General features: G+C 34.4%; 1 protein-coding gene and 1 long non-coding RNA gene across 2 annotated transcripts; both read left to right on the top strand.

Annotated features, from left to right (window-relative positions):
* Window positions 1-1,763: 1,763 nt before the first annotated feature.
* LOC110904077 (probable (S)-N-methylcoclaurine 3'-hydroxylase isozyme 2) lies at window positions 1,764-5,969 on the top strand. The gene is made up of 2 exons (XM_022149881.2): window positions 1,764-2,663; window positions 5,281-5,969. Exons 1-2 carry the CDS (start codon window positions 1,779-1,781, stop codon window positions 5,887-5,889), a joined length of 1,494 nt encoding a protein of 497 aa, XP_022005573.1. The 5' UTR covers window positions 1,764-1,778; the 3' UTR covers window positions 5,890-5,969.
* LOC118486693 lies at window positions 4,522-5,268 on the top strand. The gene is made up of 2 exons (XR_004879538.1): window positions 4,522-4,672; window positions 4,805-5,268. It is a non-coding gene; the product is annotated as an uncharacterized LOC118486693 (long non-coding RNA).
* Window positions 5,970-14,355: the final 8,386 nt, after the last annotated feature.

Below are 14,355 nucleotides of genomic sequence, written 5' to 3'. Positions count from 1 at the left end.
GATAATTCGAGCGAAATTACTGATTTCGCTTGAAACATTTCAAGCGGAATAGTGAATATGGAGCGAAAGCACTGATTTCGCTTGAAACTTTCAAGCGGGATAACACATTTGAAGCGGAATCAGAAGCTGTTCGTTCGAGCGAAATCAGGTTTTTGGTCCATTTCAGTCACTTTTAGTCTGAATTTTAAGCTGGAACTTTCAAGGGTTTGTTATAATGCAGTTTTACACATTTTGTTAGAAATTGAGCTTATTTTAACCGTTAAATTTTGTTCAAATGATGAAAGAAGGTGTAGAAGTCAGAAAACACAATGAACACTGGCTATAATCTGCAGAACTCCTCCTCCTGAGCTGTGATACCACTTGTAGGATCGCGTATGTGACCCGAACGAGTCGTTCAGAGGAGTTTTGATCTGTTTCAGGTGCGGAAAACAAGAAACAAACTTAGAAACAGCTTGTTCTTCACTTTAAACACCTTGTAGATTGATTTAACAGTAACTACATCCACTGGATAAACCGGCAGCACTTCGGTATCCAAAATTACTATCAATTACAAATGATTCGGCTCCACACCTATATATACACATCTGATTTCGCTTGAAAGTTACATGTTGCACTTCAAGCGGAATCAGCTAGATGAGATTTCGCTTGAAAGTGACAACAGTCATTTCAAGCGGAACCAGGTAGTTCAAGCGAAATCAGCTTAATAAACCCTAAACTCTTCTATTTTCTCGTACAACGTGCCCTGATCTAACCTATCTAGTACAAGACTCGATACAAGACGAAGTCGACAGATGCATGCACTAACACTGAGTACCCGTGACTTTTTGTTGCCATAGTTTATTCTAGATCCAACGAACATTGCTTATTTTGTTTTATTTAAAAAATCGGTAAAACAAACACTTGCAGGACGCCCGTCGCCAATATGTAAAAACCAGTGGCGTCATCTCTAACGTCAACCACACTAACACCGTCTGAGGCGTTGGCGTATCTATTAATATGGGTGTTTTTGGTCGTATTTGGACATGTGGCATGATTTCATTAAATCTAAAGACGTGCAACAAACCTTAATACATAGGCGGAAAGTCAAAGTTACATAACGTTGGAAAACAAGTCATAAGGAGGAATATCCCTTCTGAGTTCTGTCCCCTCTGCCATGGCTAGGCCTGGAGGTGACGTGGCGCAGGGTTATTCGCTCCAGCTCAGCGTCCTTTTGTACTGGCTGTCGGCCTGCCCCATGGAGATCTTGCCATTAGTGCCACATGTCGTCCTTTTTGTCTGCTGGGAGCATCTTCTTGTCACCAGGTGTCTTCTTCCAGAATCTTCTAGAACCTTCTGGATGCTCTCGTGTGGCAAGGTTGCCAGCTTGGAGTGGTATGGTCCCTCTAACACATGTGCACATGTGATTCTGGATCATACCTCTTGACCATCTTTAACGTTAACCACACTAACACCGTCTGAGGCGTTGGCGTATCTATTAAATATGGGTGATACATGGGCGAAAAGTCAAAGTTACATAACGTAGGAAAACAAGTCAAAAGGGCATATTTTGAGAATTTTCTCTTTTATTTTTTGAACTAGCTTTGAACGGCTAATGATACACAACTTCTAATCACTACTAAATTACACTTAATTATCACCTTGTTTGGGATCCAACCCAAGACCAAAGACTCTACTAGATAATGAATTTTATCTTTTAATTTTATTTTTGAATAGCAAAAAGAAGCGCATTATTTTCCCTTATAAATATCAGTTCCATAAACAAAGTTACATACACATATATGGCTTCCATAACTCCTTTTAAAGAAAATACTATGTCATTTTCTCTCTTTCTTCTTCTACTAACACCCTTGTTTCTATTATTCCTCATTAGAAAGTATTTCAAATCTGAAAAGAACCTTCCACCAGGCCCACGACCATGGCCGATCATCGGAAATCTACACCAAGTAGGCAAGAACCCTCATGTCACTACCGCCATCTTGGCTCAAGAACATGGTCCACTTATCTCTCTCCATTTAGGCACTCAGATTCTCATTGTTGCATCTTCTCCTGAGGCAGCCATGGGAATTCTTAAGACCCAAGACCGGTTTCTGTCTTCTCGATTTGTTCCTAACGCATTTCATTGTAGTTATTTACCTCACACACTTATTTGGTCACTAGATTGTAATGAAAACTGGAAGTCGTTAAGAAGACTTTGTCGAACTGAGATGTTCTCGGTTAATGCCTTAGAGTTCCAATCTAGTTTGAGAGAGGAAAAGCTGGCTCAAATGATAGATTTCTTGTGTAGTAAGAGTGGACAAGTTGTTAATATAGAGGAAGTTGTTTTCACAACAATGTTCAACACTTTGAGCAACATTATTTTTGGAAAAGATTTTCTTGATTTGAAAGATCAACGCGGAACTGCGGGTGGTTTGAAAGAGAAACTGATGAAGATATTGGAGAATGGACTTGCACCAAATATAAGTGATTTTTTCCCAATATTGCAGAGGTTGGATCTTCAAGGGCTAAGAAAGCAAGCCTTGAAACATATGGAGGAGGTATATGATTCTTGGGTGGGTATGATTAATGAAAGAAGATCGGCTGCAACCGCATATAAGGAACAATGTTTCTTGGATCGTTTGATTCAGAATGGGTTCTCAAATGAGCAGATAAATATATTGGCTTTGGTAATCAAGTCTTTCCTTTTATTCTTCCTGAAATGATTCACATGTGAAAATACCACGTTAAGTTACTGTTTTATAGAGTAAATTGTGATTTTAGTCCTTGAGATTTTGTTTAAATTGTCATTTTAGTTCAAATAGTTTTTTCTCCTTTGGGTCCCTGACTTTTTTTTTTTTTTTTGCCATCTTGATCACATTGCCTAACTTAGTCTAAAAACCAGGTTATAATCAGGGTTATTTTTGGCATTAAATTATTATGAAGTTTATAAATTATGTTGTAAACTACCCCTGGTTATCACTATGCAACAGTTATGCCAAAAATAGCCTTGGTTATAACCATATTTTTAGACTGGGTTAGACAATGTGATCAAAATGACAAGAAAAGGAAAAAGTTAGGGACCCAGAGAAGAAAAAAAACTATTTGGACTAAAATGACAATTTAGACAAAACCACAGGGACTAAAATGACAATTTACTCCTCTTTTATATAACAATCACTAGGTTATAAATTCGTGTATTACACGGGGATAGGTACAAACAATGATGCAATAAAAACATTTATAATAAATAATTACGTATTACATGTAATAAATAATTACATATTACATGTAATATTGAAAAATTACAAATTGATGTTACATTTAAAGATTACAAATCTCTAAAAACTTCTTTATAAACAACGTCATATTAGGAATATTACCATCTTTATCAACATTTAACAATTTAAGTTTATCTCTATTTTTGACTTTGAAAAACTCTACGCACAGACCATGACCATGTGAAAACAACAGGTTATTTTAAAAACAAACCAACTTGGAGATAGTGATTGTCATTGTGTTACATATATTGAGAGAAAATTGCCTTCTTTGATCTCATATGTTATACATATGTTATACTGGCGCTGAGTAATTCATACAATATAAAATGAAAAAATATACTTATATATTCAGTTTTTTAATTTGAATATTTTTAAATTGATTTTTCTGGAGTTATTTGTTTTTATATAGTTTAATAGTAAACTTGTTATTAAAAGAGGATTATAATTTATATAGAAGGATTTTAAATCTAAAATTAAAATTATAGATAATAACGAAAATTAGCTTAGAGATAATTTAGGTATAATTGTAATTTGTAATTATATCAGTTATCATAACCAATGGGGTGGTGGTCCATTGACAAAGGCAAACCCTTTAAAACACCTAGGTTGGGAAATGGGAGGTCTTGGGTTCAAGTCCCACATACGACAAGGAATTAAAGAAATTACCCGTTAAAAAAAAAAGTTATCATAAAATACAATAATGAATATTTGACTTACCAAAAATTTTGGTATTCATTATTTTAAATCAGAAAATGATATCCATGTATTAATTAATTATTAACAAGAATGTATTAAAATAAAATATAAAAGATTTGTAAGATTGAAAGAGATTATGACCCGTGATATTAATTGGAATTATTTATGGGAAAATTACGAAAATGTAGGTTGACCAAAACTATTTTCAGATTTGTCACCTTCATGCGTCTTTGGAAGGACTCATCCGGCTTGGATGCGTCCATATACACACCCTTTAAACACTCAATAAAAATTGGACACGTGACGTTTTACAGGTGGGCCCAGACCCATCCCACTTCTAATGCGTCTTTTTCTCTCTCCTCTCTCTCTTCTCTTTCTCTCTCTGACCTACACTCTCTAACTGCAACCACCCCTTAAGTTTCTAATTCTTCTTCCGGATAAATTTCTTGCAACAATGCTAGATGAAGCCAGATCCAAATCCGCATCCTCAAGTATAATGCAAGCATCTTTTCCACCCAATTCCATTTGTAACGGAATCATACCCGCCTTTTTCGAGATCGCAATACCGGTGTCTCCGCCTGTGAAGCTGAGTAACACGAACTCGACATGTACCTCCAAGTCGTCAATGAAATCCAACGCAACATGGACTTAATCACCGTCTGAGAAGTATCGGTTTACAACCTTAATATCAAATGGCTGCTGCAAATAATACTTTTGGCTAGGTAAATTACATATAAAATACCGTACTTTTCCATTTTCACAGATTAATTATTGTACACCGAAAGGACTTGATCTCCATGTATGGGTTAGTAAAATTTAAGTAGATTGGAAATGATTATTTTCCATTTTCACAGATTAAAATTTAAGAAGGAACATCTTGTGCTTATAACTTACATCTGCCAAATGGAGTCTCTGAACCAATTGGTTGTAGATTCTGGACTCCCTGTACAGAACCAGAAACAGAAGAGAGAGAAAGAGAATAGAGAGGAGAGAGAAAGAGAAGCATTAGAAGTGGGATGAGTCTGGGCCCATCTGCAAAACGCCACATTCCCAATTTTTATTTGAGTGTTTAAAGGGTCTGCATATGGACGCATTAAAGTCGGATGAGTCCTTCCAAAGACACATGAGGGTGACAAATCTGAAAATACTTTTGGTCAACCTACATTTTCCTAATTTTCCCATTATTTATTAGAAGTAAGATTTTAGGTATGAATCATGTATATAATAGTTCTCTAGAAATGTAATCATCACAGAAAATAAAACCAGAAGCACCAAACTGTTTTGTTAACATGTGAATACGAAGAATGTTTAACCCTTCTTCAACTTGTAGGAGTTATTCACAGCAGGTACAGATACAACCACCTCGACAGTTGAATGGGCTATGGCTGAGTTGATAAAGAACAAAGATGTTATGATTAAACTTCAAGAGGAGGTAAAACAAAAAATCAACTCTAGCTCCTCCATGGCCGAATCTGAAATTTCAAAGTTGCCTTATTTAAATGCGTGCATTAAAGAAACCTTAAGATTACATCCTCCTGTCCCTCTTTTGCTTCCGCACCGTGCAATCCAAACAAGTGAGGTTTTGAACTATACAATCCCTTGTGGGGCCAAATTATTGGTGAACATTTGGGCAATTGGTCGAGACCCAAAACTTTGGGAAGATCCTCTTTCATTCAAACCCGAAAGATTTCTTGGCTCAAATTTGGACTTTAGAGGCAAAGACTTTGAGTTCATACCATTTGGTGCAGGGAGGAGGATGTGTCCGGGTTTACCCTCTGGAATCACTAGTGTTCGATCTATACTTGCTTCTTTGATTCTTCGATTTGACTGGCTTCTTCCAGATGATCAGGACCAAGCGAAGCTCGACATGAATGAGAAATTTGGGGTCACTTTGCAAAAGGACAAACCTCTACAACTCATTCTCAAACATTTAAACTAATCAATGTTTTAAATTATTATATATATTATTATGTAGTTACTAACTTTACCATTTGTGTTTAAATACAACTGGATTTTAAATGTTCGTGATCCGTGGCACAATAAATTGCATGGTAATAAAATAATATTTTTAGTTATGTGAAAGCTTCTTCACTTTGATGGCGTGTTTCAATATAAAAGAGGAACCTCTTACAAGTTACAACTTATAAACTTTTGGTTTTGATTCATGTAGGTGTTTTATTGGGGTAAAAGTAAATTACTTTTTGAGTCTTTATGTTTTAAGGGTTTTAACTATTTAAGTTTAAAATCAAAATGTTTAACGCCCTGAGTCTCTATAATTTTTAACACTCTCCATAAAGTCTGTTAACTATAAGGGCATTTTAGTCATTTACACATAAGATACAACTCTTTAATGCACAAAATACAAAGAACAAGTCTTTAATGCATGGTTTTAATATTATATATAATACAACACCTACAACCTAACCTGCACACACATACACGCTATCCCTCTCTTTCTTCTCTCTCTCACTCCTAGACCATCCTACCACCATTACCACCACCGCACCATCACCACCCTCCCCACCATCGCACCACCATCATCCCCATCGTTGCAACAAGATCAACCGGAGGTCCACCGCTGCACCACCACCATCCGCACCATCATCACCAACCACCACACCACTATAAACCACCACCGCCACACCACTACCACCACCGCACCATCGAATCTGCAGATCCACCGTCGCGCCATCGAAACCATCTCAATTTCACCATTTTATTCACCTTTATTCCATTCTTCAAACCCTAGTTTCCGATTTGGACCCAAAATTGCACCCTATAGGTTCGTTTTTTCTTCAATTTCAACTCAATTTCACTCTACAATTGTAATTCATGCGCCTTGTGGTGGATTTTGATGCTTGTGATTAGGTTTTGTGAGCAATTTGTGTGTATCTAAAGAATGTTGGATGTTTTCGTAGGGTTTTTTTTGCGTTTATATGTTGAATTTTGGGAATTATTTGTAAGATTTAGCTTCGGTTTGTTTGATTTTGATTTTTTGTTGAATTTGTTAATCGGATTCTATTTGTGGAAGGATAGATAGTTTATTTGTGACATAGATTGATTGGATATGGATCTGTTTGCGTTTACCCTAGATTGATTTGTAGTTCATGATGGGGATAGTGGTGCTCAGGGTGGGGTTGATGGTGGGGATGGTGATGGTGATGGTGATGATGGTGCGGATGGTGGTGGTGCAGTGGTGGTAGTGGTGTGGTGCGGTGGGGATAGTGGTACGGTGGCGGAGGGAGTTGCAGCAGTGGGGATAGTCTGATATGATAGAGAGAGAAAGATAAGGAAGAGAAAGAGATGTTAGGTAGGGGTAATTTGGTCATTTAACAAATTTTAACAAAATAATTCCAACAGTGTTAGAAAATTGGACTCAAATGGGAAAAGCGGCTATAGGGACCCAAGGCGTTAATCATTTTGATTTTGAACTCAAGTGATTAAAACCCTTAAAGCACAGGACTCAAAAAGTAATTTACCCTTGAGGTAATTTATAAGATTAGCTTGAACCATCATCTAGCATGGTTTTACGTTTATGGGTGATTTTTGTATCAAGTTTTGATGATGTAGCATCCACTACAACCTTTAACCGACTTCTCCATTATCTCAATTGATGTGGATTTTTTTTAATCAAGCAAGCATCAAACTTCCTAACTAGAACATTTTGACAAGAAGGTCACAACATGAAATCTTTTTACATTGTAACTTGCTTGTTATAGTAATCCGGTATTTTTTTTCTTGTAAACACAACTTCATAGAACAATTTTTTTAACAACAATTACTAGATTCTATAGAATAAAAACACAACTTCATAGAACAATTTTTTTAACAGCAATTACTAGATTCTATAGAATAAATACATCACAACCTGCATTCTGCTGGATTTGAACCCTCGAGCTTTTGATTGTAAGACACATCTAAATACGGTTACACTGAATAAACATATGTTTGGCCACAACACTTGTTTAGATTTCACGATCAGTGCTTTGCTTCAACAGGAGCTTTGGCCTTGAACAATGGTTTCTTCTTCTTCAACAATGGTTCCATGGCTTCAAACAGATCTTTGAATGTCTTTAACAAATGTTCTGATTAGTATTCAAGATTCACTATCTTTGGGAGGAGAATGCTTCATCAACTGTTTGTTTCTTGATCAGGAGGTCATGTTTTGGCTTTTGAATATCATCTGTTCTTTTGTAAGTCTAACAATTTCCTCCTAGAACAGATTATGCCAAAACAAATGTTTATTAGATTAATCTTTATTTCTCATCAACTTCTCTCTGATCTGGCCCTTGAATTGGTGCTTAAAATTTCATTTAGAGATAGTCATTCAGATCCCTTTCAAGTTCAAGCCTTAGAAGGACTTGCAGATCTTGATTCTTGAGCTCATAGGCACTGTTCATCTAAACATGTTTGCGGGTTCAACCTGAAGCTGACCCGAACCTGTTTAGACTAAACCCAAACCCGTAAATTTCGTGTTAGGTTTGTGACATGTCTGAAATTCACGCCCCTAGTTTGTGAACCGAGACATATTATTTCATATTTACTTGGCCGACTAAATGGTTATTGTGGGCCGAGACATATTAAAAAGCAACCTGGACTAAATTGTGATTGTTGTTTTGTGGGTCGGTTGTTGCTTCACATGAACTTGGTGTATATGGCTGATTTAGAGGTGCATAAAAAACCGTACTCGGAATCAAGCCTTGTAAAAAAAAAACCCAGATCTGGTTTTTTAATACTCTGGTATTCTATACTCGAAACTGAAACCGGCCCTATCAGTAGGGTATAAATAGGGTATGCATTTTGATCTATATACCCGGAACCGATCATACCCGATTGATACGCGAAACTGGAGTACAAGAACTGGAACCGATTATACTCAGCTATACCAGATACATGATTCTAGTATCTATCTTTAAATATATGTTATTGCATTTATTTTAATTTTTCTATATTATACAAAGCATATTTAATAATAATAATAATAAACAAAAAAGACGAGGAAATAGGGTAGTAAAAACGCAATGGAGTATTATAAAACCTAAAAATAGGGTACTAAAAAACTCAGAAATAAGGTATAGAAAAACTCGAAAATAGGGTATTGTAATACCTGGTTTCATAAGAACCGGAACCGAACCCTACCCGGAACTGGGTACGTAGGGTATGATGTTTTGGTCAAATAACGGGAACCGAAATCGAACCGATTATAGCAATAACCAGTTCCAACCCTTAAAACGAGAAACCGGAACTTGTTATTAAAAATACCCGCTTTGTGCACCTATAGGCTAATGTGCAAGGTTTGTGGACCGAAGGTTTTGCAAAGTTTGGGCTTTTGCAAAATTAGAAATTTGGATTACATGCATGAGCTGCAATTTCTCTTGCAGGTTAGTTATAAATTCCATTTGATTAGGGTAGCCCACTTGGTAGAGGCATATGCATCTTAAGGGAGAGGTCTCGGGTTCAATCCTGGGAAATTAGTAAATAGTAGAGCAAGCGTTGTCATTAAAAAAGACTCGATTGGGGCATTAATTGAAACCATACTGAGATTGCAAACAACAATTTTGATGTTCAAATATTGGGCCGAAACATGTGAGTTTGGGTTAGGGAAATTCAGGTTTAAAAGATTCAATGTGGGTCGGGTTTAAAAGTTTGTTTGGGCCATTGTATTTTATAATTGGACCGATTGATATTTGCTACGTAAATTACATCCGGACAACTTCAAGATCAGCACAAAGTGGTGAAGTGTTTCAATCTGAATAAAGATGTCAGAAAGTGTCAAAACTAAAAATGGCAGACATTTTCGATATTCCACCTCACCTACAAAAAAAAAAAAAATTATGCATTCGTAAATGTTTTGAAAGGGTTACCTGGTATAGAAGTCACATAAATCAATTGGTGCGTGAATTAGGAATATTGAAAGTACGAAATGATGGCTTTAAAAAACAAGGAAAATAGCCAAAGAAAAGCTAGAAGAAAATATAATTAAAACTCATGATCTAAAGGGTAAAGTTGATAGAACTATGCCAGAGTTTAAAAGGACAAAAATATTGACAATCGTCATGATCAACTTCTTCAGATGTTTAAAATTTAAGTGTGATTTAGTGTGATAAGCTAGTGTGATCTCTTGTCGGATTTTTTTCTCACAAAAGGATGTATTTGCTATAAAAATTACATAAATATCTTCGGTGTGTTTTAGATAATTTAAAAAATTCAAAAAAAAAAAAAAAAACAGTTATTTGTGATTTGTTTGTGTCTTCATTCAAATTTTGAAAAACACAAAAAGATTTTATGTTTTCAAATTTGTTTTGGATGTACACATAGACATATAAACACGGGTTTGTTAGTGATGTGAAATAAGTCTAACGGGACCTTGGAGATATCATATGTGATGTGAACAGATTGTTGCTCATAAACTCATGAGGTGCAGCATTCAAGAAACTCATTGGAGTATATAATTCATGAAGATAACCATATACATCAACACATCTCAGCAGCTAGACACGTGTTAAAGCTTTCTCATCAAAGATCTATGATATGGTGGCCGATCATTATGAGCAAATGTTCCAGATTGCAAAGAACTTGTTCCTTGAATGTGGAGAAGATACCGAAGTTAGGAAACCTCCTCCTACATTTTCTAACATGCTCAAACAAAGATAGAATTGGAAGTTAGTCCTAAATCTTCATCAAGTCACTACTACTCTACCCTACAGAAGATCTGCTTCATAGGGGGAGTATTGGATGTTATGATCCAACATGTTTGCACAATTCACATGTCCCGACTTCAACAATATCAGTCTATCCTTAGCATGCATATGCATTTGACATTGAGGACTTCAAGATAATGATGCAACTGAAAAAACTGGATTGATGCAGATGTGTGACAGTATCACACAAAGATGATAATATTAGTCAGGGGGAATTTGTAAGGAATCAAATTGTATGACTGCTACGTATTAGTTTGAATGCATCGGACAAAAGAGAGTAAGGAATCAAAATGTACGAATGTTGCTTGTCAACACACAAAGTGATAGATTGCACATCATCAGGCGAAAAGTTAAGGTTTGCGCATCAATCGAGATGTGAAGCTTTATGCACATCACGCAAAGTGAACAAGGCGCGCAATGTGATGGATTGCACACTCAAAGCCGAGAACAGGACGCGTAAAATAACGCAGAGTATCATAACGTGACGACAAGATTGGGCAGGATAACTACACTTTTGTGTTCTTGTGCTTTCTACACTTTTTTATTGAATCATGTTTTCTATGTTTATATATTAACATTCTTGTTAGCCTTGATTGTTGCTTCTTTTTTTTTCTTTTACAGATAAAGCATACGTTACTTCACATTCGCTTTTACATTTCCATGTAACACCTATTATTATTTTTACTACAGGTTATGGTAAAATTTTTTAGGCTATTGAGTTAACACGTAGAGTTTAATTTATTTTTTAGACGGCTGGAATTTCATATCTAAGAAAAATGTTACGAAGAAACAACGAAATGAAACACACCAAACCTTTGTGAAGAGACAAAATCAAAAAAATGAAATGATTAAATATTATTATGCACAGGGGCGGGCCTACCCTCTGACTAAGGTGGGCGGCCGCACCCCTTGAAAAAGAAAATTTAGTGTATGTTTTAAGCAAAAAACCCGACCGCACCCCTTGAAAATACGGTTGAACACCTTATCCGCACCCCTAGCAAATAATTACTGAGTCCGCCACTGATTATGCATTATCATTAAAGAGAATTCACATCGCGTTCATAAACATTAATCATTCCTAAAAAAACTAAGCTTTTAACTGTTAAAGTAGTTGGATACTTTGAGATATCAACAACAATAGTGATAGCAAAGACAATCGTTGTTCCTAAAATCACATACTCCTTCTCCCTTTCCACCAGGGTATTTTCTACCGCATTTAGCAATACAATCTAGAAACGTACAACCACCCTTGTACAACACCTCATGGCATACAGGGCATCTACCATCGACCATTGAAACTCCAACTATAAAACAAACATATATATATTTGTATTAGTACTTTTCAATTTGTAAAAATATTTAATGATAAAATTAGCTATAAACTAATTAGCAAACCTGTAATGATAATAATGAGTAGCACCAAGCAAGAGTATGTAGACTTGGTCATGTTTATGATCAGACACGGAAATTGCTTAATCGTGGAGTTTTAAGACGATTTTGTTGTTAGGATCAGTCATGTTTATGTCACTTAAATAGGCAAATTTTGTATCTTATTTCTCTATACATTGTACTTAATGCGAAAATATTTTTAGTGAATATATTTAATACAAAGATAAATTTCATATCTGATAATGTAACAATTGTTTGATTAATAGTATAATTATATATTTGACATTAAATATTATGCAAGTGTGATACATATCTTTCATTTATTGGAAAAAACATATGAAATTATTATAAACTGTTAAATTATATAAAATATGTGACTATTAATTATTTTAACAGTTATGGATATATATATATATATATATATATATATATATATATATATATATATATATATATATATATAGTGGAAGGTTCAAATGAGAAGAATTTTTTTGTAAGAAGAAAAAAGAAGAAGTTTCAACCAATAAGAATGCTTCATTTTACTTCATTTAATATTTGCATTTAATTTTAATATAAGGGTATATTGGTAAACTTACATAAATCATTAATTTGTATTCTTTCTCTTTAATAACTAACTAAATTAAATTTGTAACTCCTTTTCAAAATATATACTTTTTTCAAATTAAAAAAACAAATTAATTTAATGTGTAGAATAAATTATTAGTTGTGTAGGATAAATTACGAGTTGTGTAGGATATATTTCGAGGTGTGTAGGATAAATTTCGATTGTGTAGGATAAAATTCTATAATGTGTAGGGTATATGTAGGAAAATTTTGATATGTGTAGGTTTTGTAGATTATATGTAGGATAATTAATGATTAGTTCATTAATCAATTAAAGAGAGAAAAATTAATGATATGAGTTATAAATGAAATAGTATTTTACTCATATGCCCTTTCTTCTTTTTCTTCTCACATTAAATTTCTTCTCAAATGAACCTTCCCCTATATATATATATATATATATATATATATATATTTGTAGGGGAATGTTCATTTGAGAAGAAAATTTAATTTAGAAGAAAAAGAACAAAGGGTAATATTGTAAAACATTAAATAGTTTTTTTCATTTATCTCATTTATTATCATTTTTGACTAATTAATTAGTCATAAAGACTAGTATCCTCCACACTAACTTTTTTGCCTACACACATAGTTATCTTACATATTTCGAAATTAATCCTACACATTGAAATTTATCCTACAGAACTCGTAATTTATCTTACACAACTCGTAATTTATCCTACGGTTTAAATTATTTTTTTTTTTTGAAAAAATATATATTTTGAAGATAAGTTACAAAATATTTAATGTAGTTAGCTATTAAAGAAGAAGACTATAAATTAATGACCTATGTAGATTTACCAATGTACCCTTATAATAACATTAAATACTTATATTAAATGAAGTAAAATAAAGCATTTTTATTGGTTGAAATTTCTTCTTTTTTTTCTTACAAAAAATTTCTTTTCATTTGAACTCTTCACTATATTTGTATTGTTACTTTTAATTTGTAAAAAGGATTTAATGATAAAATTAGCAAGATAACTAATTAGCAAACATGCAATAAAAATAACGAGTAGCACCAAGCAAGAGTATATAGACTTGGCCATGTTTATGATCAGACACGGAAAATGCTTAATCATGGAGTTTTAAAACGATTTTGTTCTTAGGATCAGTGTAGGATCGATTTGACGATCAAGTGAGTCAATTAAAGTCAATACACCACTGTTTGAGTGGCGGAAACAAACAAATAGTGTTGAATCAGAGAAAATTGAGTAGAAAACAGAGATATCACTTTAACACAGCTTTCTCTTCATCAGTACAATCTTCAACCTCAACCCTATCATAGACATCTGCCTCTTCAACATACTTGTATTCATACTCAGGTTGTTGGTTGATATCGAAAGCATTCAATTCTTCTCCAAAATCGAACTTGAACTCATCTTCATTAACATTAAACATCTTGAGAACTTCATCCAAAGTATGCGTATGCCTGATTTCTCCTTCTTCTACATCAGGCTCAATACGAAGAATCAACTTTTCAACCTCTTCGACATTCTTATCATCCACATCTCCCCCTCTCCATCAGCATCATCATCATGATCTTCATTTGCATCATCATGCATTAAATCATCAACATTTTGCTCTTTTGATGCTTCAGTAACAGTAACACCCGTACCACCCTGATCGTCATCATAATCGTCGTCACTGTGACTACTAGCAGAGAATACTTTTTCTTCATCATCATCCTC

This window comes from Helianthus annuus, chromosome 14 (genome assembly GCF_002127325.2).
Source record: "Helianthus annuus cultivar XRQ/B chromosome 14, HanXRQr2.0-SUNRISE, whole genome shotgun sequence".
Classification (NCBI taxonomy): domain Eukaryota; kingdom Viridiplantae; phylum Streptophyta; class Magnoliopsida; order Asterales; family Asteraceae; genus Helianthus; species Helianthus annuus.
The sequence above is the reverse complement of the archived record's forward strand: the minus strand, read 5'-3'. Positions and strand labels throughout refer to the sequence as shown.